At 41.6% G+C, this 27,244-nt stretch overlaps 1 protein-coding gene across 1 annotated transcript in view; it reads left to right on the top strand.

Annotated features, from left to right (window-relative positions):
- LOC140718329 (transmembrane protein 88-like) overlaps positions 1-26,669 on the top strand; it is a 78,856-nt gene extending 52,187 nt beyond the window's left edge. The window contains exon 2 of the mRNA XM_073031908.1: positions 24,828-26,669. Within this exon, the coding sequence (XP_072888009.1) occupies positions 24,828-25,100 (273 nt within the window). The 3' untranslated portion in view covers positions 25,101-26,669. The remainder of the gene's footprint in view (positions 1-24,827) is intronic.
- The last annotated feature ends 575 nt before the right edge of the window (positions 26,670-27,244 follow it).

Below are 27,244 nucleotides of genomic sequence, written 5' to 3'. Positions count from 1 at the left end.
TAACATATCTTCATTCTAATCCTTTAACAAAGTATGAGTTGAAAAACGTTTGAGATGGCAATGTCAAAGGTGTTGCCGTTAATATGGGAAATGATATGAACAGAAAAATTACAGTGGCTGGGCTGGGGGCTGGCACATGTCAGGGACTGAACACCACCGAATTATAAAACTGAATGTTTTTTGCATTACCTAGGTGGAACTTACTGCAAGCACCTTCAATCATATTGTGTTGGGGGCAGGGAATAAAATACGATGGAAAATGGATTTCAAATTAATAACCTTAAAATGAAATTGGATGCCAGTGCTTTAAGTGTTTCTAATTTTCTGCTTGGATGATTCCAAGTAGGTTTTGAAGAAGGCCGATGTACTTTGAGTACTTTAAGCTCCGACCAACCAACTCTGACATCTTCCTCATCCCCAAAGAACTGCCTGCAGCAAGTTCTCCAGAGGGTTGGTTTAAATAAGCAGTCAGTCACCTTTCATTCAACAAAGAGTACTCTTAAAATCAGCCATATATATATATATATATCGCCATACAGAGAAGTGATTTATGACCAAATTAAGTTATTGTTGCAATTTAGGAAACACAACAGTTAATTTATTCACCTCCAAATCTTCTACGACAACCGTTTCTCATTTATGGTGATAGAGGAATAAACGTGACCGGGGTATTAAGCACTGTTCTATTGCAAATCCACCTCCACAGAGGAGTCCATTTAAAGCTCGTTTACTTTATATCATCAATAAGATTTAGGCAAAAATCCCTGAGGTAGTGTTGACCTGGAATAAAACTTCACCCTATCTCTCTCAAAATCCATGATCATCCCGGATCAAGGATGTTGCCGGGAACTGAGGATCTGACTTAAAGCGAAAGTTTGAACTGAGGCTGAGGCTGTGGGCCTGCTCTAGCTGCCCCAGAGCCTCGTATCTATGAACTCAATTTCAGTCTGAATACTGTTGCTTGTTTTTATTGTCTGCATGATTTGTGTGTTTCTCTTCTCTCTGTGCATTGCGAGTTCCCTGGTCTTTTTAAAAATTCAGTTCTTTCAGATTTCTTATCTTAAGGCTCCCTGTGAGCAGATGAATCTCAAGGTTGTATAATTTATACACATTTTGATAATAAATGTACTTTGAACTTCATTCCTTGGAGTGTAGGACAATGAGGGGAGGTTTGACAGAGGAACACAAAATTATGAGGGGTAAAGGTAGGGTACATGCAAGCAGGCTTTTCCCATGGAGCGTGGGTGAGACTGGAACTGGAGGACATGGGTTAGGGGTGAAAGGTGAAAAACTTAAGGGGATCCTGAGGGGGAACTCCTTCACCCAGTGGGTAGTGAAAGTGTGGAATGAGCTGCCAGCAAAACTGGTGGATGCGGGTTCCATTTCAACGTTTAAGAGGAATTTGGATAGGTATGTGGATGGGAGAGGTATGAAGGCTGTAGTCTGAGTGGGACTAGGCAGATTAGTAGTTCAGCATGGACTAAATGGGCTGAAGGGCCTGTTTCTGTGCTGAAGTGTTCTATCATTCTATGACTCTAGGCTAAAGAAGTACAACTGAAATGTTTTATTATAAAATGATGTACATGAGAAATATACAAAGCTATTCTATCCCGCCAAGTTCCCCAGATTTGGTGTATCCAAAGGGAGCCTACAATCATTTGAACTTCCTGTTCCCTTCTGCTACTTTGCCTCAGACACATCCTGGTGCAATGTTGTAAAAGATTCAGCTGCATGAGGATAACCCCTTTGCTCCTGGGCTCCGTTGGACACCCGCCATCCCACCAGATACAGGCTTGGGTTAGCACACTTGGAAATACACAGTGGAACAGAGATCCAACATCTTTTCGCTCCGCAGTGGTTGTTACTCGAATTAGTGGATACTTCTCTTTCCTGCCTGGTGAGTGGTACATTTCTTACACCAGAAATGTCCGAAGTGCATGCAGTGGCAACAGGACCCAACCCTCAAACCTGCACGGCTATGCACCGAGACCATGACTGATAACCCATCTCCACTCTCCCATCCGATCTCAAATTCCCTCAGGACCCAAACATTCATCAATGAGTAATTCTTGAAAGCAGTGCCCAGCCATTTTCTATAGAGAACTCCGAACATTCACAGCGCTGAATGAGAAGGAACTTCACCTTTTACTTCCAAGTGCTTGATTCCTTGTTATGAAAACAGGACTCTGTTCCTGGAACTCCAGCCAGGGGAAATAGAGTCCAGCTTACATACTCCTTTGTTGTTCAATGGTTCCATTTAATATCAGATGAGGCAACACTTCACCTGCGAGTCTGCTGGAGTTGTCTATTGCATCCGGTGCTCCCGGTGCGGCCTCCTCTACATCAGCGAGACCCGACACAGATTGGGGGACCGCTTCGTCAAGCACCTCCACTCCGTCCGTCACAATAGACAGGACCTCCCAGTTGCCACCCACTCTCAACTCTGCCTCTCATTCCCATCTAGGTATGTCCATACATGGCCTCCTCTACTGCCATGATGAGGCCAAACTCAGGTTGGAGGAGCAACACCTCATCTACCATCTGGGTAGCCTCCAGCCTGGTGGTATGAACATTGAATTCTCCAATTTCCAGTAATTCCCTCCCCCTCCCTCTTCCCCTATCCCAGGTCCCTCTCTGCCTCTCTCCCCTTTCAACTTTCTGCTTCTTTATCTCTACAGTTCTTTCATGCTTATCCCCTCCCCCTCCCCCTCCCCCCTTTATCTTTCCTCTGATTGGTTTTCCACCTGGTGCCTCTAGGCTCTACCCCCTCCCCTATCTCTATTACTGGGCTTCGGCCCTCTCTCCCCCCCCCCCCATTCCTGATGAAGGGTCTCGGCCCAGTATGTTGGCTACTCTTTTCTCACGGATGCTGCCTGACCTGCTGAGTTCTTCCAGTGTTGTGTACGTATTCAATGGATACAGTGTACAACCTGAAACTTGTACTCTTCACAGACATCCACGAAGAAGGAATGATGTTAGAACCACAAAGCCATTCCCCCCCCCCCCCCATGCACAAGCAGCGCCAAAGTGTTAACTCTCCCCCACTTACTTCAGCAGGAAGCACCAGTGCCCATCACCCGCCAAGCAAGAAATAGTAAAGTCCCCGAAGAGAGACCACGATCTGCAGTCCAGCAAAAGCCATTGTTCAGCCGACAACTTGACATGCCGCGGGACCTCTCTCGCTCTCTCTCTCTCTCTCTCACTAACGAGGGACAGAGAGGAGCTTGAGGGCAGGCCAACAAAACAAAACAGCTCTCTGATCATGATGTGACTGTTTGTCACGTCGCTTTTATCCCGAGTTTCTCCGAGTCGAGAATCGGCAGCAAACTCTCCGCCCCCACCATCGAGAGAAAGAGAGAGCTGTTGTTGCAGCTATTGTAGTAGTAAGTTGTTGAAATAGTTGTAGTTGTTGTAGTAGTTGTAGTAGTTGTAATAGTTGTAGTAGTTTTTGTAGTTGTTGTAGTAGTTGTAATAGTTGTAGTAGTTTTTGTAGTTGTAGTAGTAGTTGTAATAGTTGTAGTTGTAGTTGCTGTTGTTACTAATTTCTGAGCATGAAATGAACTTGACTGAGTGCAGAACTAAAGCCGTGAGGGTGAGACTGAGAACTCCACCGCCAATCCTCACTGGCATCAGCTTTAGTTTGGCGGCACACTTGCCATCGATGGCAACCACCCTCACCCTCTAGCATTTAACTCCTTTAGACAACGAGGTCGAGAGCTCAACCGACCTAGCACCAAGATCAGTACGCATTTCATCGATGAGTAAATGCCGCATCATACAGTTATGAGCTATGGAGTCAATAATTTACAATGCTGTTTATTCAGAGAGTCGCCTGTTCTATACAGACTTCGGCATCATTTTTCCAGTCACATATAACGTGATTGTATCATAAGCTTTCAGGATAATAGAGTACACCAGTAGACAGGGTGTGTGGGCTTTAGCTGCAACAGTGGCTCTGAATTCTGATTACGTATTGTCTGTACCAATGAGTTGGGGCTGTGGGCGCTCTCTCTATACAGCTCTCTCTACTATTTGCCATTCACTTCAGAGCTATGTGCTTCATTATAAGCAGACTCCAAAAAGGAGAAAAACATCACATTTTAACCATTTAATTATTAGCTCCGATGCCAATAGAACAACTTTCACTTCAATGAAAACATTGTCATTCAGGGCACTGACTGGAGCTAAGAGAGATGTGTAGTGCTCCTGGAGCAGGCTAATGGTGTGTGTTGTTATAAAGTCCAGAAAATACTCCAAGCGCCAAGTAGATTGAAGCAGGTTTAAATTAGTTTGAAGTTGCATTTTGCTGACATTAGTTAGGGTAATGATTTCCTTAGAGTTGCTTCTTTCTGTCCACTGGAACACCTTGCGTTGTCGTGGAGAGATAATGAGATCAGAACAGAGGCGAACATAATTAAATACCAAAAGGTAAATATTCCAGTGGAGCCAGCAGTCATGTCGAGTACCACTTGGGGCACTTTGGACCTGTGTTCATCAAAGAGAACAGTGAACTCAACAACTAAGTCATGATATTTGGTCTCTGAATTACAGGAAGGATATTAATAAGGTTGAAGGAGTGTAGAGAAGGTTTACAAGGATGTTGCCGGGACTTGAGAAACTGAGTTACAGAGAAAGGTTGAATAGGTTAGGACTTTATTCCCTGGAGTGTAGGAGAATGAGGGGTGGTTTGATAGAGGTGTATAAAATTATGATGGGTATAGATAGAGTGAATGCAAGCAGGTTTTTTCCACTGAGGCTAGGGGAGAAAAAAAACCAGAGGACATGGGTTAAGGGTGAAGGGGGAAAAGTTTAAAGGGAACATTAGGGGGGGGAGCTTCTTCACACAGAGAGTGGTGGCAGTGTGGAATGAGCTGCCAGATGAAGTGGTAAATGTGGGCTCACTTTTAACATTTAAGAAAACCTTGGACAGGTACATGGATGAGAGGGGTATGGAGGGATATGGTCCAGGTGCAGGTCAGTGGGACTAGGCAGAAAAATGGTTCGGCACAGCCAAGAAGGGCTGAAGGGCCTGTTTCTGGGCTGTAATGTTCTATGGGTCTGTGGTTCTATATTGGATTGAAAGCATACCTGGAGGACGTAGGCAATTAAAAGCTTGGCAAAGTATTCAAGCTCTTGGTCGGGATAAGGCGTACCCTCATGTTGCAGAAGGCCAAACACTTCGTCATCCATCTGAGATTCTACTCTTACATCTCGGCTGCGAGTTAAAATTATTCTGTGGAATTTGACAGCAGGGGATGAGATCATTGGAACTTTGAATCTGTTTGGGTCTCTGCAAGAGCAACCATGTACATTTCAATAAATATTTGCTAATAGCTTTTAAATGTTTATTGTTGAAACATTTTCCCATTCCCATTTAGAAACAGTGATGGAATCTACTCCTTTTATTGGCTTTGGTGGCGGACTCTACATCCTAATAATCCTTTACCTGCATTTTCAATTCATATTTTGGCTGTTTACTGGCTTTGGTAGCTGAGACGGTATTAATACATCACAGCTGCCCCGAACAGATATGGCAGGCAATCACGGGAATGGACTTCAACTTCAAATAGAAACGATCTTAAAAAGGTAGTGATTTATTTAATAGAAAGCTGTAGATAAAAACATGTTGCCTGGCAAACAAATCAGTCAAAAGATTTTGTCCGGTCCGCTCAAATGACAAACTTAAAGATGAGAACGTAAGAAATCGGAGTTTGCCATTTAGCCCCTTGGACCTACTCTACCAATTAGTATGATCACAGTTGATCTTATTTTGGCCTCGGTGCCAATTTTGTGCCCTTTTCCCATAACCTTGACCTCATATCGATACAAAAAAACCTGCCTGTTTCGACCTTGAACGTGCTTAAGGATTCAACCTGGTGCTGAGAATTCCAGTGATTCACGAGCCTCAGGGAGAAGAATTTAATGCTCTCTGCACCGACTCCTTACTCCACTGGTTGTAGATCCCCCAAACAAGGAAATATCTTTGTAGCCTGGCGAAAAATACACATGCAGGACAACAATTACCATTTCGGGTCTTAAATTCCTTTATCAGTTTAGATGTTTTATTGCAGAAAGAGGGTATCAAAATAAAAACGACAAAATAAAAAAAAACGTTCCCGCTATTACAATCTCAGTTTAACTTCAGACCACACCTTTGTTACGTATGCAGTATGAAAATAACTAAAACAAAATATACAAAGCCAATATGGTAGTGTGAATTCAACACAATCAATGTTAGAATCCCACCAACCCTGTGCTTCTACACAATGTCAAAAATATGAATAAGTACGTATCATCTTAACAAAGAGATATACTCACATTTGGCACAAAGGTGCTTCCAAACACATCTAGGCTAGACCTTGAAATGAATTCCGTTTTCTCACGCTAGTAGGCCGATTAAGGAACTTCACAATCACGTTATTCCAGCGCTGATTAAGTTTACTCACGGAAATCTTTCCTCACCAAACCTGGGAAAAGCATTCGAACGTCGTCCTTTCTAGAACATGGCAACTCTTCGTTGTACTCCACCCATGCAAAATGACATTATCATTTTCTCTTAAAGGCACAGGCAACTATTTTAGCATTGCCACAGTTAGTGTACTTTAACAATAAAAAAATGATATTCAGCAGTCACCTGGTTACATCTCTTTAGCACCTAATTATAAAAAAAAATTTCAAAATCTGTTCCCTGATTGTGCACCTGGTTTGCACATTTATAAATCTTAATTGCTGTTCTGTGATCAGCAATTTCAATATTTTCAGTTATATATTGTGAATGTTAGGCTTTGAGGATAATTTTAAAACTTCAAATACAATTTTAAGTTGTTTTATTTCTTACCACATCGTATGATTCATTGACAAAATGGGTCTTTGAAGATTGAATCTTTGGATTAGGCACAAAACCCATGGTCTATCACCAGCGCCTATTCCTGTCCTCTGATGTGCTTCTGACATCTCAACTATCTACTATAGGCATCTAAGGTACTGGAAAACCACTAGCAATTCTGTATCTGCAAATTCATCCAAATATCTGAACCAACATCAGGGCCTCACCCCCAAGCAATCATCCAAAGCACTGCAGCCCCCGTTGGTTTCGGTCAGCTACCTAGGACAGGCCTCATCGTCCATATGTATGATACCAGGTCCAGAAATAGATACTCTATTCTGACCTCTGTGTGGGAGGCAATTGCTAGGCAGACAATGAGAAGGATTCAAATATATACTCCAAGCTTCCTTGAAGAAATTAGTTATTCCAATTGATTGTAAAATTAGTCAGCTCCATCATAGGGACGAGCCTCCATAGTATCCAAGACATCTTCCAGGAGCAGTGCCTCAGAAAGGCGGCGTCCATTATTAAGGACCCCTACACCCAGGACATGACCTCTTCTCATTGCTACCATCAGGAAGGAGGTACAGAAGCCTGAAGGCACACTCTCAGTGATTCAGGAACAGCTTCTTCCCCTCTGCCATCTGATTCCTAAATGGACATTGAACCGATGAAAACTACCTCACTGCTTTTTTAAATTCCTGTTTTTGCTCTACTTATCTTAACCTAACTATTTAATGTACGTACATATGCTTACCGTAATTCAGGTTTCCCCCCCTTTATTTCTCATGCATTGCATTGTGCTGTTGCTGCAAAGTGAACAAATCTCACAATGTATGCTGGCGATATTAAACCCGATTCCTGGGAACTATCGAGTCAGAACCATTCAAAGTGGAGAACAAGCAACTGGAAACCTCAAAGCACTGGGGACAAACAGGGTGCCCCACCTCACAAATTACCTACATGCTTGGTTTATCTGTTACCCTTTCCTCATCTGTAAGAGACTGCAGTTCTCATACTGGCCTCATTGTCCATCACAGAAACTTGCCAGTGAACCTGACATCAGTAGGGGAAGTTATTGGAAGGTATTCTAAGGAACTGGATATATGAATATTTGGACAGACATGGACTGATTAGGGATAGTCAGCATGGCTTTGTGCATGGTAGGTCATGTCTAAATAATCTTACAAAGTTTTTTGAGGAAGTTACCAGGAAAGGTGATGAAGGAAAGGCAGTGGATGTTGCTTATATGAACTTCAGCAAGGCATTTGACAAGGTCCCACATGGGAGGTTGGTCAAGAAGGTTCAGTCATTTGGTATTCAAGATGGTGCGGTAAATTAAATTAGACATTGGCTTTGTGGGAGAAGCCAGAGAGTGGTAGTAGATGGTTGCCTCTCTAACTGGAGGCCTGTGACTAGTGGCGTGCTGCAGGGGTCAGTGCTTGGTCTGGTGTGGTTTGTCATCTATATCAATGATCTGGATGATAATGTGGTAAACTGGATCAGCAAATTTGTGGATAATACCAAGGCTGGAGCTGTATGGACAGCAAGGAAGATTATCAAAGCTTCCCGTGGAATCTGAATCAGCTGGAAAATGGACTGAAAAACGGCAGATGGGATTTAATGCAGACAAGTGCAGGTGTTGCACTTTGGATGGACCAGGCAGGGTAGGTCATAGACTGCGAACGGTAGGGAACTGAGGAGTGTGGTAAAACAAAGGGATCTGGGAATACAGGTACATAGTTCATTGGAAGTGGCACCACAGGTAGATAGGGTTGTAAAGAGAGCTTTTGGCACATTGGTCTTCATAAATCAAGGTATTGAGTACAGGAGTTGGGATGCTATGTTGAAGTTGTTTTAGGCATCACTGAGGCCTAATCTGGAGAATTGTGTGCAGTTCTGGTCACCTACCTACAGGAAAGATGTGAGGTTGAGAGAGTACAGTGAAAATTTACAGGGATGTTGCCGGGTCTAGAAGACCTGAGTTATAAGGAAAGATTGAATTTATTCCTTGGAACATAGAAGATCGAGGGGAGATTTGATAGAGATACATAAAATTATGAAGGGTATAGATAGGGTAAGTGCAAGCAGGCTTTTTTCCACTGAGGTTAGGCTACAACTAGAGGTCATGGGTTAAGGGTGAAAGGTGAGAAGTTTAAGGGGAACATGAAGGGAAACTTCTTCACTCAGAGGGTTGTGAGACAGTGGAGCAAACTGGCAGCACAAATGGTGCATGTGAGTTCACTTTCAATGTTTAGGAGAAGTTTGGATAGGTACTTGGATGGCAGGGGTATAGAAGGCTGTGATCCTGGTGCAGGCCAATGGGAGCAGCCGGTCTATAATGGTTCCACACAGACTAGATGGGCCAAAGGGCCTGTTTCTGTGCCGTACTTTTCTATGACTGTCCGACTCTAAGTTTTCCTTAATCCCCAAAGGACGTACACAGTTATTCACCAAATGCAAAATCGGAAATGGCTGATTTTTCACTGTAAGAATTTTTTCAGTTGTCGTCATATTTTTTCAGAGGATTTGACATGTATTTCAGCGAGACTTGCCGGGAGAGTGACGGATACTGGTGACACGGGTACAAATAATGGATGTGTTTATCCGGACAAAATGCTCACTAAATGTAAATAGCTTTCCATTCTGTAGAGGAACACAATGGTATTATTTGCTAAAAGGCCAGAGGATATGCTTTTTTTCTCTTTGAGTGATGGGAAACAATATGTTTCTGCATCGCGTGGATTGAGCCTGAAGTGAATTTAATGAATCTGCAGCATCCTTACTGCTGAGAAGACCATGTTGGAGTTCGAGGTATAATAAATGTTGCTATGATCCTTATCATATACCCAATATAATAACACTATTATTTCAGTAGTACTTGGCTTCTTTTAGAATACTACACAACACAAAAGAAAACACACAGTATGCCTCACAGAGAAATACTGTTATTTCATTTATAAAAAATGCATTGCCTCATGTTGATGGAAATGTAACCTTTATTCCCGATAAAATGGAGCCCCGCCAGCTCGGGGTGATTGTTGGATGGCCAAACTTTGCATTGTTCGAAAATTAGGAAAATGCGTGACATCGCTCTGAGGACGTAAACAGTGGAGCCCCGGCACACTCTGAATGCCAATCCTTTACATTGTCAGGCGTAAGCAGCAGGCGTAGAGAGTTCAAGTACACAGCAAATAATAAGCACTGTTAAATGACACTGTTATTCAAGCTGCTGGTGATACAAGCATTATATTAGGAACAGGATCAAGAATCAAGCATCAAGATAGCACAGAGATGACAATACACTATTTGGCTTGTCATAATGTACTTCAGTAATCTTCAGAACAGGTTGCTCATTTGGTAATAACCCCATTTTAGGTGGCATTACTGCAAACTTAGCTATTCAGTGAGTTAAGCAAGCGCATCTTAAGTTAATGCACAGTGAATAGCGCAATTAAGCAATTATTATGCTTCAGATGCAATTAATCCAGGCCACTTAAATCTTGCCACCAGTTTGTCTCTGGCCCTGACAACCGGGTAAGGCTGAATCAGACGGCTTCGAGCCTTGCTGTCTGCACATCTGTGTTATCACTAGGACCATCTCTCCCCCACCTCTCATACATCACCTGGTTCTAGCCCTGCCTCTGGCCATCACCAGACGAAAATCTCATCCATTCCTTTGTTACATCCCCTTCACTAAATTTCGGATGAGGCTGGAGGTGACATCGGATGCACGGCAACTCTGGCAGGGTCTGCAAGACATTACTTCCCAGAAAGTGAAACCCAACAGCATGAATTGCAACGATGCTTCACTACCAGATGAACTCAACGCCTTCAATGCCCTTTTTGAACACAACTGCAGCTGTGGAGATCCCTGATGCACCTGATCCCTGATGTGATCTCTGTCTCAGAGGCTGATGTTAGGTTGTCTTTAAAGAGAGTGAACCCTCGCAAGATGGAAGGTCCAGATGGAGTACCTGGTAAGGCTCTGAAAACCTGTGCGGGAGTATTCAAGGACATTTTCAACCTCTCACTGCTACGGGTGCAAGTTCCCACTTGCTTCAAAAAGGCAACAATTATACCAGTGCCTAAGAAGAATAATGTGAGATGCCTTAATGACTATCATCCAATAGCACTCACATCGACAGTGATGAAATGCTTTGAGAGGTTGGTCATAACTAAACCGAACTCCTGCCTCATCAAGGACCTGGACTCATTGCAATTTGCCTATCATCACAATAGGTCAATGACAGATGTAATCTCAGTGGCTCTCCACACGGCTTTAGACCACCTGGACAACACAAACACCTATGTCAGGACGCTGCTCATCCACTATATTAACATCATCATTCCCACAATCCTGATTGAGAAGTTACAGAATCTGGGCCTTTGCAATTCGATTCTCTACTTGCTAACCGGAAGACCATAATGCGTGCGGTTTGGTGATAATATCTCCTCGTTGACAATCAACATGGTGCATCTCAGGGGTGTGTGCTTATCCCACTGCTCTACTCTCTCTATACCCATGACCAATGCTCCCTCTAATTTTTAGTAGTCAGTGTGCGCAAAAATCTTATGTTGTGCAATTTTTTTCCTGTGACAAAATAGTGTGCGCATTGAATGCACACATGGCACAGTTTATGTAGGTTTACAAAATATTTGACATAAAACTGCACAGAATAACAACAAAATAACATACATATTTAAATCACTCAGTTATTTTTTCTCTCCCTTTGGTATTTACCCATTCTTTGTAAACTCTATCTAGACTAATAGAACTTCCATCCAATTGATAGCTTTTGATTCTCATTAACATATCCAAATGACATTCACCTAAGTGGTTTCTCAGCTTGTTCTTAAGTTGATTCATTAGGCTAAAGCTTTGCTCACAGTCCGCACTAGACGCAAGAAAGGTTCCCCCAATGTCCATCAACTGTGCAAGGTCGCAAAACTGTTCATTTTGAAGTACAAATGCCACCATTTGAGCAAAGTTTGAAATCAGTTTGTATTTAATTTTTTCTTGCACTGAAAATTTGAAATCATTAAACTGTCTAACCATTACAGTATTTTCAGCTAGAAAATCATGATATTTTAGACATAAGGCATTAACTTGTTCATCACCAAATGTGACGTCACAATCTGCAATTGCAGAGAAATCAAAAGCTGACCATTCTTGTACCTCATCTTCAGGAAACCTTTCTTCTAAATGAACACAAAGACTATTTATAAAAGTCAACAGCAAACTTGTATCTACTGTGACACTTTCCTCACGTTGTCGGCTTAGCAAAACTCTAACTTTGTCACTCCACGAAACATTGTCTCCTAGATACTGCTTTCTTATCTTGTTAATTTTGCCTTGCGCAAAATGAAGTGAATCAATCAGTCTCAGGCCATTCGTTTGCAGAATCTGACACAGTGCAGCCAGTTCATCAAAGACATCACTTAAAACCTGTAAAGCTACTTCATATGTGATGTTTATCAATCTCTTGTGACAGTATTTAGCCACAGGGTCATTTGACTGATCTTCTTTTGCGCTTCACGCCCTTTGCTTCTTTTGAATTCGACACAGTGAATCAAAATTCTTTTCAATAAAAACTTAGTAAGCTACCTGCAGGATCTGAAACAGACCTTTGTAAACTTTACGATATGAACACTGTCCGCCAAAGATGGCTGCCGCCGTGATGCAGCTGTACAAACCGGAACAGGAAAGGTGAGGTGACGTAAATCAGTGACGTGCATTGTGATATTTGAAAAACCGACTAACTAGTTAACAGAAACATTTAGCTAAAAGATTATTAATTACTACATTATTTTAGGTAACTAACCTTCTGCGTGCACATTAATTTCCTTTGTGCACTGGTTGAAAAACGTGTGTGCACGCGCACATGCGCATAGCTCAAAGGGAACATAGCCCATGACTGTGGCTAGGCATGGCTCAAATACCATCCATAAATTTGCTGATGATACAACCATTGTTGGTAGAATCTCAGATGGAGATGAGAAGGCGTACAGGAGCGAGATATGCCAACTAGTAGAGTGGTGTCGCAGCAACAACCTTGCACTCAGTGTTGGTAAGATGAAAGAGCTGATTGTGGACTTCAGGAAGGGTAAGACGAAGGAACACATACCAATCCTTAAAGGGGGATCAGAAGTGGAGAGAGTGAGCAGTTTCAAGGTCCTGGGTGTCAAGATCTCTGAGGACCTAACCTGGTCCCAACATATCGATGCCGTTATAAAGAAGGCAAGACAGTGACTGCACTTCATTAGCAGTTTGAAGAGATTTGGCATGTCAACAAATGTACTCAAAAACTTCTTTAGATATACCGTGGAGAGCACTCTGACAGGCTGTATCACTGGCTGGTATGGAGGGGCTACTGCACAGGACCAAAAGAAGCTGCAGAGGGTTGTAAATTTAGTTGGCTCCATCTTGGAGACCAGCCTACAAAGTACCCAGGACATCTTCAAGGAGCGGTGTCTCAGAAAGGCATCATCCATTACCAAGGACCCCCTGCACCCAGGGCATGCCCTTTTCTCACTGTTACCATCAGGTAGGAGGTAAAGAAGCCTGAAGGCACACACTCAGCGATTCAGGAAGAGTTTCTTCCCCTCTGCCATCCGATTCCGAAATGGACATTGAACCCGTCAACACTACCTCACTTTTTAATATATATATTTCTGTTTTTTTGCATGATTTTTATTCTATTCAATATATGTCCTGCAATTGATTTACTTATTTATTTATTGTTATTATTATGGGTTTTTTCTCGTCTTCTATATTATGTATTGCATTGAACTGCTGCTGCTAAATTAACAAATTTCATGACACATGCCGGTGATAATAAACCTGATTCTGATTCTAAATCCCATTTTCTATCAACCTCATGCTTGCCAACCTACTCTGACTCTTCGCGAAGCAGTGCCTTTGTATTAAAATTCTTATCCATTGTTTTCACATCTGATATATAGGGCTCCAAAGGGATGGTTCCTCTGGTGGGGTAGTCTGGAATTTGTCAAGATAAGCACTCAGACAGAAGACAGAAGAGAAGGTAATCCTCCACTGAGATGATCATAAATCTTTGATATTTAGATTTTGGATATAGTGGAGTCAAGCGACTGGAAATGGAATGGGGCCAATGGTCAGATCAGCCATGATTTATTTATTGGTATGTGGAAATAATTCAGAAGATGAGTAGCTCGGGTGCTTGGTGCTTGGGTTGAGTTGTTCTCCAATCTTAGCAATTTACTTACAAATCTTTCGTCACGCTGCGAGGAGACATTGTCAGTCCACTCTTGATGGTGGTGTGTCCTCCGAGTACTTGGCCTTTATCTACTTATCAATCAGCAGATTGGATGTCATTTCTGAGGTGGGGAGGAAATCTCATTGCTAATTAGCTGTGTAGCGAGCTTCACGCCTTGTGGTCTGCAGTCCCCGCAGTGGATTTTGTAGACCACATTGGTCTTGTCTACTAGCTTGGTTGAAGACCAAGCATTCAGAGGACACATCACAGTCAACAGTATACGAGCGATGTCTCCTCGCATCGTGGCAAAACGTTTGCAATTAAATTGCCAAGGTCAGAGAATGACTCAACCCAACCATTGTTACATTTATTGAGATACAGCATGGAATAGGCTCTTCGATCCACCCAGCAATCTCCGATTTAACCCTAGCCTAATCACGGGACAATTTACAATGACTAACTAACCTACCAGCCAGTACGTCTTTGGACTGTGGGAGGAAACCAGAGGACCTGGAGGAAACCCACACATTCAAGGGGAGAATGTACAGACTCGTTTCAGACAGCAGCAGGAATTGAACCTGGTTCGCTGGTACTGTAAAGTGTTGTGCTAACCACGATGCTACCATGCCGGCTCCTGGGCTACAAGGTTCTACTTTTGCTCCGATTTCTTATGTTCCACATTTCATAAGCTTCTCATTCTGGTTTCTTGAATATCCCTCATTTTTGTAGATGATATCACTGCAGTGAATTGTATCTCAAATAACAATGACTCAGTACAGGAAGGAGACAGAGAGACTAGTAACATGGAGCCATGGCAACAACCTTTGGGGGGGGGTGATGGATACACGTGCTATGTCAATGGTGTTGAGGCTGAGAAGGTTGAGAGCTTCACTTCCTAGCAGTGAACATCACCCTGGTCCAGTCATGGTCAAGAAAACTCACCAATGTCTCTACGAAATTTGATGTGCCCCCATCAACCCTTACCAATTTTTATCAATGCGCCATAGAAAGTCTCCTTTCTGACGGTGCATTGGTCTGGCGACTGTTCGGTAAGTGGCCGCAAGAAACCGCGGAGTGTTGCGGACCCAGCTCAGTACATCACAGAAACCATCCTCTTCTCTATGGACTTCTCGCTGCCTCAGTAAAATCAAAGACCCGCCCACCCTGGAGATTCTTTCTGTCCTATCCTATTCCAAAAGATAGCAGATACAAAAGCCTGAAAGCACACAGCACCAGGCTCCAGGAGAGCTTCTACCCCACCATTATAAGAATATTAAATGGTTCCCTGGTACGATAAGATGGAATCTTGATTTCGTAAACTACTTCTTAATGATCTTGCATTTTATTGTTTACCTGCACTGCGTTTTCTCTGTCGCTGTTACACTTTATTGTTTTACCTTGTTCTACCTCAAAGACATGATCCTTACGAATGTTATGCAAGGCCGGGTTGTCACTGTCTCTCAGTACATGTGACAATAACGCACCAGTTCCAGTTCCAAGTTATTCATTCCACCGGGAGTGTTAGACCCTTCAGCTGCCCAGGCCCAGATGCTCTGAAATTGCCAACCTAGCCTCTCCACCTTCCTTCTGTATGAAATCAATCTCAGCTCCTCATATATCTGTACGCGGTTCAGCGTCCTACACTTTAACATTCCAGTGAGACTCTGTGTGTTCCATTAGGAGCACAATGCAAAAGCAGCTCAGTATTGTTGCTATAAGTTCATTGCCCTTGATCATTGCTCAATCTTAAAATTTTGAGACTTTCTTCATCCACACAGTTTATTACCTAAATTCCTTCCCACATTATGGTCTTTTAACTCCCAAGACTGCAGTGCAACACTTCCAATTTAATATTATGAGTCTAGTGTAATCTCCTCTGCCTCTGCATCTTACTATCCTTCCCAATCACTCAATTCAGTGTCCACGTTTTGACTAATTATATCTCTCTGCTGTCCTCTTGGACATTGTTCTATGTAGAGGCATTAAAGAGGTTTGTATTAAAGCATATATGTGAAAGATTTTCCAATTGGCATACATAAATCAATTTTATTTTTCAAAAGATGGAAGCTGTCAGAGGCACTTGAACCTCCCTTGAAGTAACCCATAACACCATAAGACATGGGAGCTGAATTAGGCCTTTCAGTTCATCGAGTACCCTCCTGCATTCCAACTCCCTCCCAACCCCATTTTCCTACCTTTCCCCCATTACCTTTGATACCCTAACTAATCAAGAACCTGTTAACCTCCGCTTTAAACGTGCCCAAAGCCTTGGCCTCCACAGCCGTCTGTGCCAGTGAATTCCACAGATTCACCACCCTCTGGCTAAAGAAATACCTCCTCACCTCTGTCCTAAAGGGACATCCTTCTGTTCTGAGGCAGTTCTAGACTTCCCCCCACTGTAGGAAACATCCTCTCCACATCCACTCTATCTAGGCCTTTCAACATTTGATAGGGTTCAATGACATCTCCTTTCATTCTTCTAAACCCCAGCGAATACAGGCCCAGAGACATCAAACACTCCTCATACATCAACCCTTTTGTTCCTAGAATCATTCTCGTGAACCTCCTCTGGACCTCTCCATGCTAGCACACCTTTTCTTGGATAAGGGGCCCAAAACTGCTCACGGTACTCCAAATATTATAAAGCCTCGGCATGCATCTTTGCTTTTATATTCTTGTCCTCCTGAAATGAATTCTAACATTGTATTTGCCTTCCTTACCAGTGAGTCAACCTGCAAATTAACCTTTAGGGAACCCTGCACGAGGACTCCCAAGACCCTTTGTATCGCTTATTTTAAATATTTTCTCCCTGCTTAGAAAATAGTCTTAGATAGATAGATAGATAGATACTTTATTCATCCCCATGGGGAAATTCAACTTTTTTTCCAATGTCCCATACACTTGTTGTAGCAAAACTAATTACATACAATACTTAACTCAGTAAAAAAATATGATATGCATCTAAATCACTATCTCAAAAAGCATTAATAATAGCTTTTTAAAAGTTCTTAAGTCCTGGCGGTAGAATTGTAAAGCCTAATGGCATTGGGGAGTATTGACCTCTTCATCCTGTCTGAGGAGCATTGCATCGATAGTAACCTGTCGCTGAAACTGCTTCTCTGTCTCTGGATGGTGCTATGTAGAGGATGTTCAGAGTTATCCATAATTGACCGTAGCCTACTCAGCGCCCTTCGCTCAGCTACCGATGTTAAACTCTCCAGTACTTTGCCCACGACAGAGCCCGCCTTCCTTACCAGCTTATTAAGACGTGAGGCGTCCCTCTTCTTAATGCTTCCTCCCCAACACGCCACCACAAAGAAGAGGGCGCTCTCCACAACTGACCTATAGAACATCTTCAGCATCTCACTACAGACATTGAATGACGCCAACCTTGCCTCTATTCCTTCTACAGAAGTACATGACCACACACTTCCTGACACTATATTCCATCTCCCACTTCTTTGCCCATTCTCCGAATCTGTCTCAGTTCTCCTGCAGAGGTCCTGCTTCCTCAGCATCACCCGCCCCTCCACCTATCATCTGCAAACTGGGAGACTTGCCACAAAGACATCAATTCTGTCATCTAAATCATTAATGAGAAAAGAAGTGGTCCCAACACCGGCCTCTGCAGAACATCACTAGTCACCAGCAGCCAACCAGAAAAGGTCCCCTTTATTCACACTCTACCTCCTGCTAATCAGCCAATCTTCTATCCATGCTAGTATCTTTCCTGTAATGCCATGAGTTCTTATCTGTTAAGCAACCTTGCCACACAAGTCTTCTGAAAATCCAAGTAAACGGCATCCACTGACTCTCATTTGTCTATCCCGCTGGTTATTTTCTCTAAGAATTTCAACAGATTTGACCTTCAGGAAGCCTACTTTATCACGTGTCCCCAGGTACCCCTGAAGCCTGATCCTTAATAATGGACTCCAATATCTTCTCAATCACTGCAACCAGTCTAACTGACCTCTTAATTTCCTTTCTTCTAGCTTTCTCCCTTCTTAAAGAGTGGAGTGACATTTGCAGGTTTCTGGGAAGTTGCTGGGCAAGAGATTATATTGAGGTAGAGGTAGTGCTCCAGAAGCTGTATCTAAGCAGGCCAAAGAAGGAGGTGGAGAGGCTGAGTGAATATAAGAAAGAAAAAGAGATCTTCACTTGGCAGTGTTGCAGCAGCAGCAGCCACAAGGAATAGCTGATGTGTGAGCCACCGTATCAGAATTAGTATTGGGTTTACTATCACTGACACGTTAGTAAAAGGGAGAAATAGATAAAAATATTGTGAAGATGCTTAGGGATGGGAGAGTGCAAGGTGGAACTGGAGCCATGTGGGATAATTCTATGAATCCACAGACTGAGATGGGTTATGAGAACGTGGAGTCGTCTGAATTATTATCCAACTGCGATCACTTGAATTCGAAATTACTTGTTGAGATACAGTGTGGAATAGGCCCTTCTGGCCCTTCAAGGCCACGCCGCCTAGCAGTCCCCCAACTTAATCCTAGGCTAATCACAGGGCAGTTTGTAATGACCAACTAACCCATGTCTTTGGAGGAAACCAGAACACCTGGAGGAAACCCACGCAGGGTCGGAGAACATGCCTCAAACACAACAATGGTGATAATAAACCTGAATCTGAACTCCCTACAGGCAGCAGTGGGGATTGAACCCTGGCCTCCTGTGCTGTAAAGCACTGTGCTAGCCGCTACGCTACCCTGCAGCCCCAGTGACGCAGCTTATAACAAGTTGGACACAAGAAAGCATTTCTTTGCACTGAGTGAGTTTACTGCTTGCAACCCTGTTAGCAGAAACAACAGAGGAATTACAGGTGGGAGATGATATGCGTTTCAAGAGGCCTATGAATTTAATGATGGCAAGCAGAAGCACTGACGTATATATGAGCCATAGAGTGAGATAAGGTTTCTGTCAATTTTCGAATGAACTCACTATCTCTGAGAACAGTCATCTGAGAATTTGGCTACTGCTATTTATCTCTGCCTCTTTCCTCGTTTGTCTGCCACCCCCTCCCCTCGCCTCCCCTATGCCATGAACAAAGGCTTGAGGGATTAGGACAGCAGGGCTTTTTGCTTCTACAATGTTCATAACTTTTTTTTTGTTTTTGTTTTTGTGCATTGTGGTTGAGACAATAACATTGTTTATTCCTTTACAAAATAGATCGATGTTAGAGTGGAACCAGAGTCTGATTTAGAGTCATAAAGTCATTGAGAAGTACAGCACAGAAACAGGCCATTTGACCCATCTAGTACATGCTGAAACTATTTAAACAGCCTATTCCCATCGACCTGTACCGGGACCATGGCCCTCCATACCCCTAAAATCTGAAAGAACAGAATAAAATGAGGCAAAGCACATACTTCACCTTTTTCCTACCTTATGAATCTCTGACAAATTGTGTCTAATTATCTTCATTTCCTGTCTGAGCAGAAATGTAGTGAATAAATTTATAACTATCAAAAAGACATACAAAACAAATTAGATCTACTATTCCAGTCTGAGTTCAAATCAGGTTAATATATGTTAATATATGTAAATGAAAACTTATAAATATTGTATGAAGGAGGGAAAATGGAGTGTACAGTCATGGACACAGAGGTCACAATGACTTTGTATTAAATTAGTTTATGGTGCAGAGGCTGTACTATTAGAGGTTTGAGTATCGGTTTGGCCTTTAGGTCAGACATTTGAACCGCTCAGTAGAATTTTAAGCATTTATTCTCAGCTCCCTCTATTCTGCCTTAATTTTGCTCCGCAACTTCCGCTTCTCCACAAGGCTGGGCGTTTCATTTCACATATCAATCATTCATCTACTGTGAAGTAATGATTTTGAAAAAGCCCATTTGTCTCTCTCAACCTTTTTACCTATTCATCCCCTACCGCTATTACCTTGCCAACTGGTGTCCCGCCTCCCACTCAACTTACTGATCTTCGTGTATGAACGTAGACTGTGGAGAGCAGCGACAGGGAGCATCATAGCCATTCGTGTCTGATCCTGTCTTCGCTGAATGCCTACACTTTCATTTACAGGAGGCATAATTGCATTATAATTGAAAGCAGCAACCCTAGATCTTTCAATCCTAATTTTGTTGTCTTCGTGGAGGCACTGAGCTGATAAATGTGCTTCACACTTATTATTAACACGTGAAGTGTTTGCTTGTTTGTGTTATTTGGAAGCTGTACAATATTTACTGGCGGCAGAACAAAATATATAGATATTGATAATGTATTCTTAAATATATTATCAATACAATCTACTTACAGACTCTGGATGTATTTTCTTTGCTCTTATGCACAATTTTCATTTGGATAAATCTACTCCTTCTGTCTGCCTCATTAATTTAAGTATTTTTAAAAATTAGCTTTTTTTTGTCACACGGTTCGAAATATCAAAACCAACAGTGGTATGCGTCATTCACATCAAATCAAATCAGCGAGGTTTGTGCGGGGCAGCCCACAAATGTCACCACTCTTCTGGAACCAACACAGCGTGCCCGCAGCTCATTAACCCTATCCCATACATCTTTGGAACATAGCAGTGAACCCAAACAATCCCAGGGAGGATGCACAGACTCCCTGCAGACAGCGCTAGAATTGAACCCGGATCACTGACTCCATAACAGCTAAATGCTAGCTGCTACACTACCATGCAATCTTTGATCGAATGAGAACGTGATGCTAAAAGCTGAAATAATTTCGAGAGTTGTGCGTGGCATTTGTCATTTCTTCAGCAAATCACCCGGAAAACTGGCAGTGTTAGATATGGGAAATTTATGCAAGATTTATTCAGATTAGCAGTCATCTTCTCTGAATTATTTATTTCTTCACTACGCATGAGGAATCTACATGAGAGAGATAAAAGTCAACTTCAGAGATTGGCCAGAGGATCCTGTGGTAAATTATCACTAGCTTTTGAACTTGAAAGACTACACTTAGGACCAACAAATAATTAGGAGGGCAATTGGAATTTTTATTGCTAAAGGGGTGGTGTATGAATATGGGGAACTTGTGTTGGAACTGTACAGAGCTTTACCAAAGTCACATTCAGTTTTACAGTCCTATGATCATGAGAATTAAAACAAGAATAGTTACCTTCCCCTAGATATCAAGGATGTTTCTCAGTGCCATTTTCTGTACTATCCCCATATCCATTGATCACTTCAATATCCTGAAGTCTTCTGATCTCTATTTTAAATGAATTCAGTCCCTCTGGGATAGAGAATTCCAACAACTAATCATGCTCTGAATGGAGAAACTTCTCTTCAACTCAGTCCAAAAAGGTTTGCCCCTTATTTTGAAACTGTGATCCTTTGTTTTAGACTTTTCAGTCAGGGGAAGCACCCTTCCTGAACTCATCCTCTCAAGCTTTGAATAATATTGCCAGTTTCAAAAAATCACTTCTTAACTCTAAAGGATCTAAACCTAGACCCCTACATTTCTATGGCAGGGGAGTCTAAGACCAGAGGACACAGAATAGAGGGACATCCTTTTAGAACAGAGATGATGAGGAATTTCTTTTGCCAGAGAGTGGCAAATCTGTGGAATTCATTGCCTCAGGTGGCTGTGGAGGTCAAGTCATTGGGTATATTTAAGGCAAAGGTTGATAAGTTCTTGTTTAGTCAGAGCATGAAGGGATACGGGGGAAGGCAGGAGATTGGGGCTGAGAGGGAATTGGATCAGCCATGATGAAATGGTGAGAAGACTCAATGGGCCAAATGGACTAATTCTGCTCCTATATCTTATGGTCTTACCTTTCTGCACCTTTATACATTTCAGTCAATCTTCCTCCATGGAAAATACTGCATATTCTCTTTCTCCAGACAAGGAAACCAAAGCTATACATAACGTTCCAGACAAAGTTTCACCAAGGCTCTATATAATTCACAGTAAGATATATTATTGTTGTACATAAATCCTCTCCAAATGAAGCCAACATACAACATCCTTTCTAAATATTTACTGCCCCTGCAAATAAACTTTCAGAGTCTTGTATACAAGGACGTTTTGAGCAGCAGTATTTCCAGTGTCACCATGTAATATATTCTCCAGTTGTCTGATTTGTGTGACAAAGTGGATGACTTCACCGTTTTCCACATTATTGTCTAACTGCCTTAGTTTTCCCAGTCATTTAGCTCATCCACGCCCCATTGATGTACCTTACATCTCCTCCATACTCACAGTCCCACCTAGTTTTATATCATCAGCAAACTAGGAAATATGACATTCTGCCCCCTCATTCAACGATCATATTTCCACGTTTTGTCGATAATGCAAACCTGATTTGTGTAGCGATGGACATGATTGCAACAGAGGTGTTTCTGAGAAGATTCACTAGATTAACTCCTGGGTTGGTGGAAACTATTGAGTGGGTTGGGTCTAAGCTCATTAATGTTTCAAAGACTGAGAAGAGATTTTTATTAAAACTTTTAAGATGTTGAGGGTGTTTGACAGAATAAATGCTGAGATGGTGTTCCGTGCTGTACAAGGTGTAGAGCTGGGGGGGACTTCAGGATAAGTTGTAGTTCTCCATTGGAGATGGAATTTCTTCTCTCAGAGGGCAGAGGAGGCTGGGGGTTGTGGGAATGGACAAAAAGGTTAAGGCTAAGATCTGACCAGCCATTTTCCTGTTGAAAAATGGATCAAGTTCCAGAGCTAAATGTGTATTGCTCCCTCATTTTTGTTGTGTGTTACCACTCTTTGGAATCTATTCATAATCATTCAGGGGAAGAAAAAATGTACAACAACCATCTGTTACATCGGAAACTCATCAAAGTTACAAACATATTCCAAATTAAATGGAAAGATCAAAACGTCTATTGACAGACTTTTGAATTAAATGCGAGAAATGGGATGAGTGGCTGAAATGTAAGGGAATTTTCCTTTTCCTTTTTAAATCTTTTTATTAATTTTTAAGCAAACTTAAATGAAACATGAATACAAAGTGTTTGAGAGTACATAATTAATAGATTAAGTAGACATTCAAATATATAATAATCAATATATATAGCCTCCCAAACTCATAGTATATATGAACAAAAGAAATAAAAAGAAAAAAAAACCCAAAAAAAGAGAAGAAAAAACAAACACTAACCAACATGGGCCATTGCATAATGTCAGATATATACAGTAGTGCCAATAACTCCAAACCTCCATCCAAATAATTAAGGATAATAGAAGTGAGGTTTAGGAAAAGACAATTTAAGTCATATGAAAATGTTGAATAAATGGTCTCCAAGTTTCTTCAAATTTAACTGAAGGATCAAAAACTACACTTCTAATTTTTTCTAAGCTCAAACAAAAGATAGTTTGAGAAAACCACTGAAATATAGTTGGAGAATTAATTTCTTTCCAGTTCAATAAAATAGATCTTCTAGCCATTAATGTAACAAATGCAATCATTCGTCGAGATGAGGGGGATAAACGACTATCATCCGCCATTGGTAAACCGAAAATTGCAGTAATAGGATGCGGTTGGAAATTGATATTCAAAACTCTTGAAATAATACTGAAAATATCTTTCCAGTAATTTTGCAAACAAGGGCAAGACCAAAACATATGGGCCAATGAAGCAACATCAGAATGACATCTGTCACAGGTTGGATTAACATGAGAATAAAATCGAGCAAGTTTATCCTTAGACATGTGAGCTCTGTGTACAACCTTAAATTGTATTAGGGCATGTTTAGCACAAATAGAGGACGAATTGACTAATAGTAAAAAATTTTCCCACTGCTCAGTGGATATAAGACAATGAAGTTCTTCTTCCCATTCCTTCTTAATTTTTTCTGATACTTCTGGCTGTATTTTCATGATCATATTATAAATGACAGCTACTAAACCCTTTTGACAAGGATTCAGAGCTAAAATTCTTTCCGTAATGTCCAATGGACATAGTTTCGGAAAAGACTGTAACTCATTATACAAAAAATTTCTAAATAAGGGAATTTTAAAAAGGAGAGGGAAAGAAACTGGGGAATTGTTTAATTAAAATAAAATCTGATAATGACAAATAATTGGCTGTTTGGATACAGTGGGATGACTGACAGGTTCATGTTCCAGTGTTTCCTTCTCAGACCTTACTTTGATAATTTTTATTTTATTTAGGGGTATAGCGGGCCCTTCCAGCCAAAAGAGCCTGCGCTGCCCAATTATACACAGGTGAACAATTAACTTGCTGAACCACTTGTCTTTGGAATGTGGGAGGAAACCAGAGCACTCAGAGGAAACCCCCACAGTCATGAGGAGAACATACAGACCCCTTACAGTCATTGATAGAATCGAACCTGTGTCGCTGGCGCTGTCCTAGCATGATGCTAAAAGCTACACGATTGCATCTGTTTAAGAAATTTAATAAATTGTTAAATATCAATTGCAGGCCACCTCTGGGTAATGAATGCCTGACCTTTAGATAGAAACAAGCTCCGGTAATATTAATTCAAAACCATTGTGTATATTAACGGCTGAAATAGATTCCTGTCTCTTTGGTTTTAGTGATTGTTCTTTCTTTTCAGTCTAAGGTGTTTTTGATGGCATTTATTACAATACTGAGCAGGTATCGTTACCATAGTGACTGATTTTTTTTGACTTGCAGACATCAACTTAAGGACATCTGTGAAAACGGACCCTGTTTATTAACTGTTCTAATATCCATCGGGACTTGTAAGAAACTATTGCATTTGTAATTGTAATTCGTGGTATTCTCAATGTCTATGTGATTTAGAGTCACTGGTTTTATATTTGATCTTCAGGTTATTCACTCGGATGCCTACTACTGTAAAACTGTCCTTGACGACAAGAGCTCCTCCGCCCTCATCATTCTTGGCTTTGTCCTTATGTCTCCACTTATTGTGATCGCTATGGTGACCTACTGTAGCGTGGCACGCCGCCTGCGCCTCTTCTTCTGCTTTGCGTCCTACTCCAGAGCTGTCTACAAAGGGCTGAAGTGGCCAGGGTACGACAGCCCCGGCTGCTGCTGCTGCCGTGGTAAAGAATGGGAGAGCAGTTTGAAAGCTTGGGTCTGAAAGCACTTTAAATGACCGGAACATCTCACAGTCTGTTACTGCTTTCTGTAATAATCTTGTGCTCTGTCTTCTGTCTCTTGCATTGTGGAGTAACTAACAGTAGCATTTTAATATATAAACTCAAAGGTCATTGCTGGAATGTCTCTTGTTTTGAAAAGACAGATCAATATTTTAGCTTGATTCTTTTTAATTCTGTTATACTAAATAGAGAAATATTTATTCCAATCTCTTTAAATGAGAATTGTAACTCAATGCATTTTCAATTACTTTTCCCAGCTTTACCTTTCTCTAATCTATTGAATGGTTTGCACTCCCATTTGCCCTTGTCAATAGCAACATATTAAAAATCTTCCATGGGACTGCATAGAATGCCTGTGTAAACTTGTCATACGTTACCTCTTTGCAGTACCTCTTGTTGGTGGAGGGTTTGACTAGAGTGTACCAAGTTCACATTGACAGCTTAGAACAGTCCCAAGGAAGGCATTTAATACACCTTAGATATTGTGTATAGATATGCCTTGTAAATGTGGAGTATCAACATTATCTAACAGCTGAATGTGGCCAAAGGAATTTACAATAGAAATATTGGAAATGAGGTATGGACATCTGTTTGTCAGGGTCCAGTTATGCTGACGTGATGAACAATTTGATCACGTTGCAAGAATGCTTGTCCTTAGAGAACTATGTGTAACAACAAAGGAGATATGAATCCTGACATGACGAAATTCATTAAACTAAGGGAAAGGAAGGAAAGAAGAGAAAAAATGAAATCAAAGGATGAGATGTGACAAATCGAACAGAAACTTAAAACAGTTAGTGTCAGAATTCACTGACACGTGTGCTTGTCTAATTAATATAATTTCAGAAGAGTCTGTGAATATTTTGATGCTCATTATCAATCTTTGGAAGTGATTACCAACAGCAGGTAACAAAAGCAGGTTGTGACAAGAGGTCGAAAGAGAGTGAATCGTGACCAGAATAAAATGGGGAAATGCACTAGGAAACAGGGCCTCATGTCAAAACAGATATCACAGCCAACAATTCAGATGGAAGGAGAATGCAGGAGAATTGAAGGGTGAAAGCAAAATCAAAGAGAGTTTCATCAAAATCAAGAGCAAGATCAAGCAGACCTTCTTGATATGATGCTTGCTACGTCACCTGAAAAGCAAGCAAAATATTATTCTTTGGGCATTTCTGGGGTTAGAGCACATAGTGAATATTGACTTCAGCAACCAACCTTCAGATCTGTAATACGCATTAAAGACGAAATCTAAAATGCAGCTCTGGACAATGGGCTCTGAAGACACCACAGTTAATTGGAAGACCAGACAACGCTGATTTAAATTCATTATTTGGGTGCCTGTGGTACAGGTGCGAAGGTGGGAGGTGTGAAGTCAATGTGCGATTCAAAGGAAGTATTGTAAATATGGAATTGTCCTGAATTTTCTTTGATCATTAGCACATAAAATGTTATGTAGTGTTGGGTTGAGCAGACTGTCTTCCACTGAAAGGTGTCTCAGTATGATGCCTGCTGTATCTCATTTTGTCGAATAAAGAGGCTGCTTCATGTCTATGCTTCATGGTGAGTTCCTTCACGCTCGGTTATAGGAGGTTAGTGGGAAGCTCTTTTTCCAAACATACAAACTATATGGTGACATGAGAATTTGCTGGATGCCGTTCTAAATGAAGATGACAATGTGCTTAAATGGAAAGAACAATTGCTCATTTCATTAACACAGAGATTTTCATGCACAAAGGACATTAGAATTTTGATTTCATGCTGTATATGTTTGTTAAATAGGATCTTTGCCTGAATACCACCCTCATTAACAAACCCGGCTCCCTGTCAGACGGGAACTGCTACAGGTCAGGAGATAGTGCAAGGGTAAATCTGTGCTTGTAGGGTTTAGATGTGTTGGGTGGGAAAGACTGACAGGTGGTGGGTAAGGAGCGGTTTATGAAATCAGATGCTTGTAGAGGGGGGTTTGAAACTGGTTGGTAATCATCACAAAGAGGATTCCTTGGGATTCAAACTCATTGTTTAGGCCTCCGTAAGTTATTACAATAACAACCGGTTCGCCTTAATTAAATCTCCCCTCAGCCTCTTCTGTCCCAAAAACATGAGACCATAAGACCCAGGAGCA

This window comes from Hemitrygon akajei, chromosome 29 (genome assembly GCF_048418815.1).
Source record: "Hemitrygon akajei chromosome 29, sHemAka1.3, whole genome shotgun sequence".
NCBI lineage: Eukaryota > Metazoa > Chordata > Chondrichthyes > Myliobatiformes > Dasyatidae > Hemitrygon > Hemitrygon akajei.
Note: the sequence above shows the minus strand (reverse complement) of the source record. Positions and strands in the feature narration are given on the sequence as shown.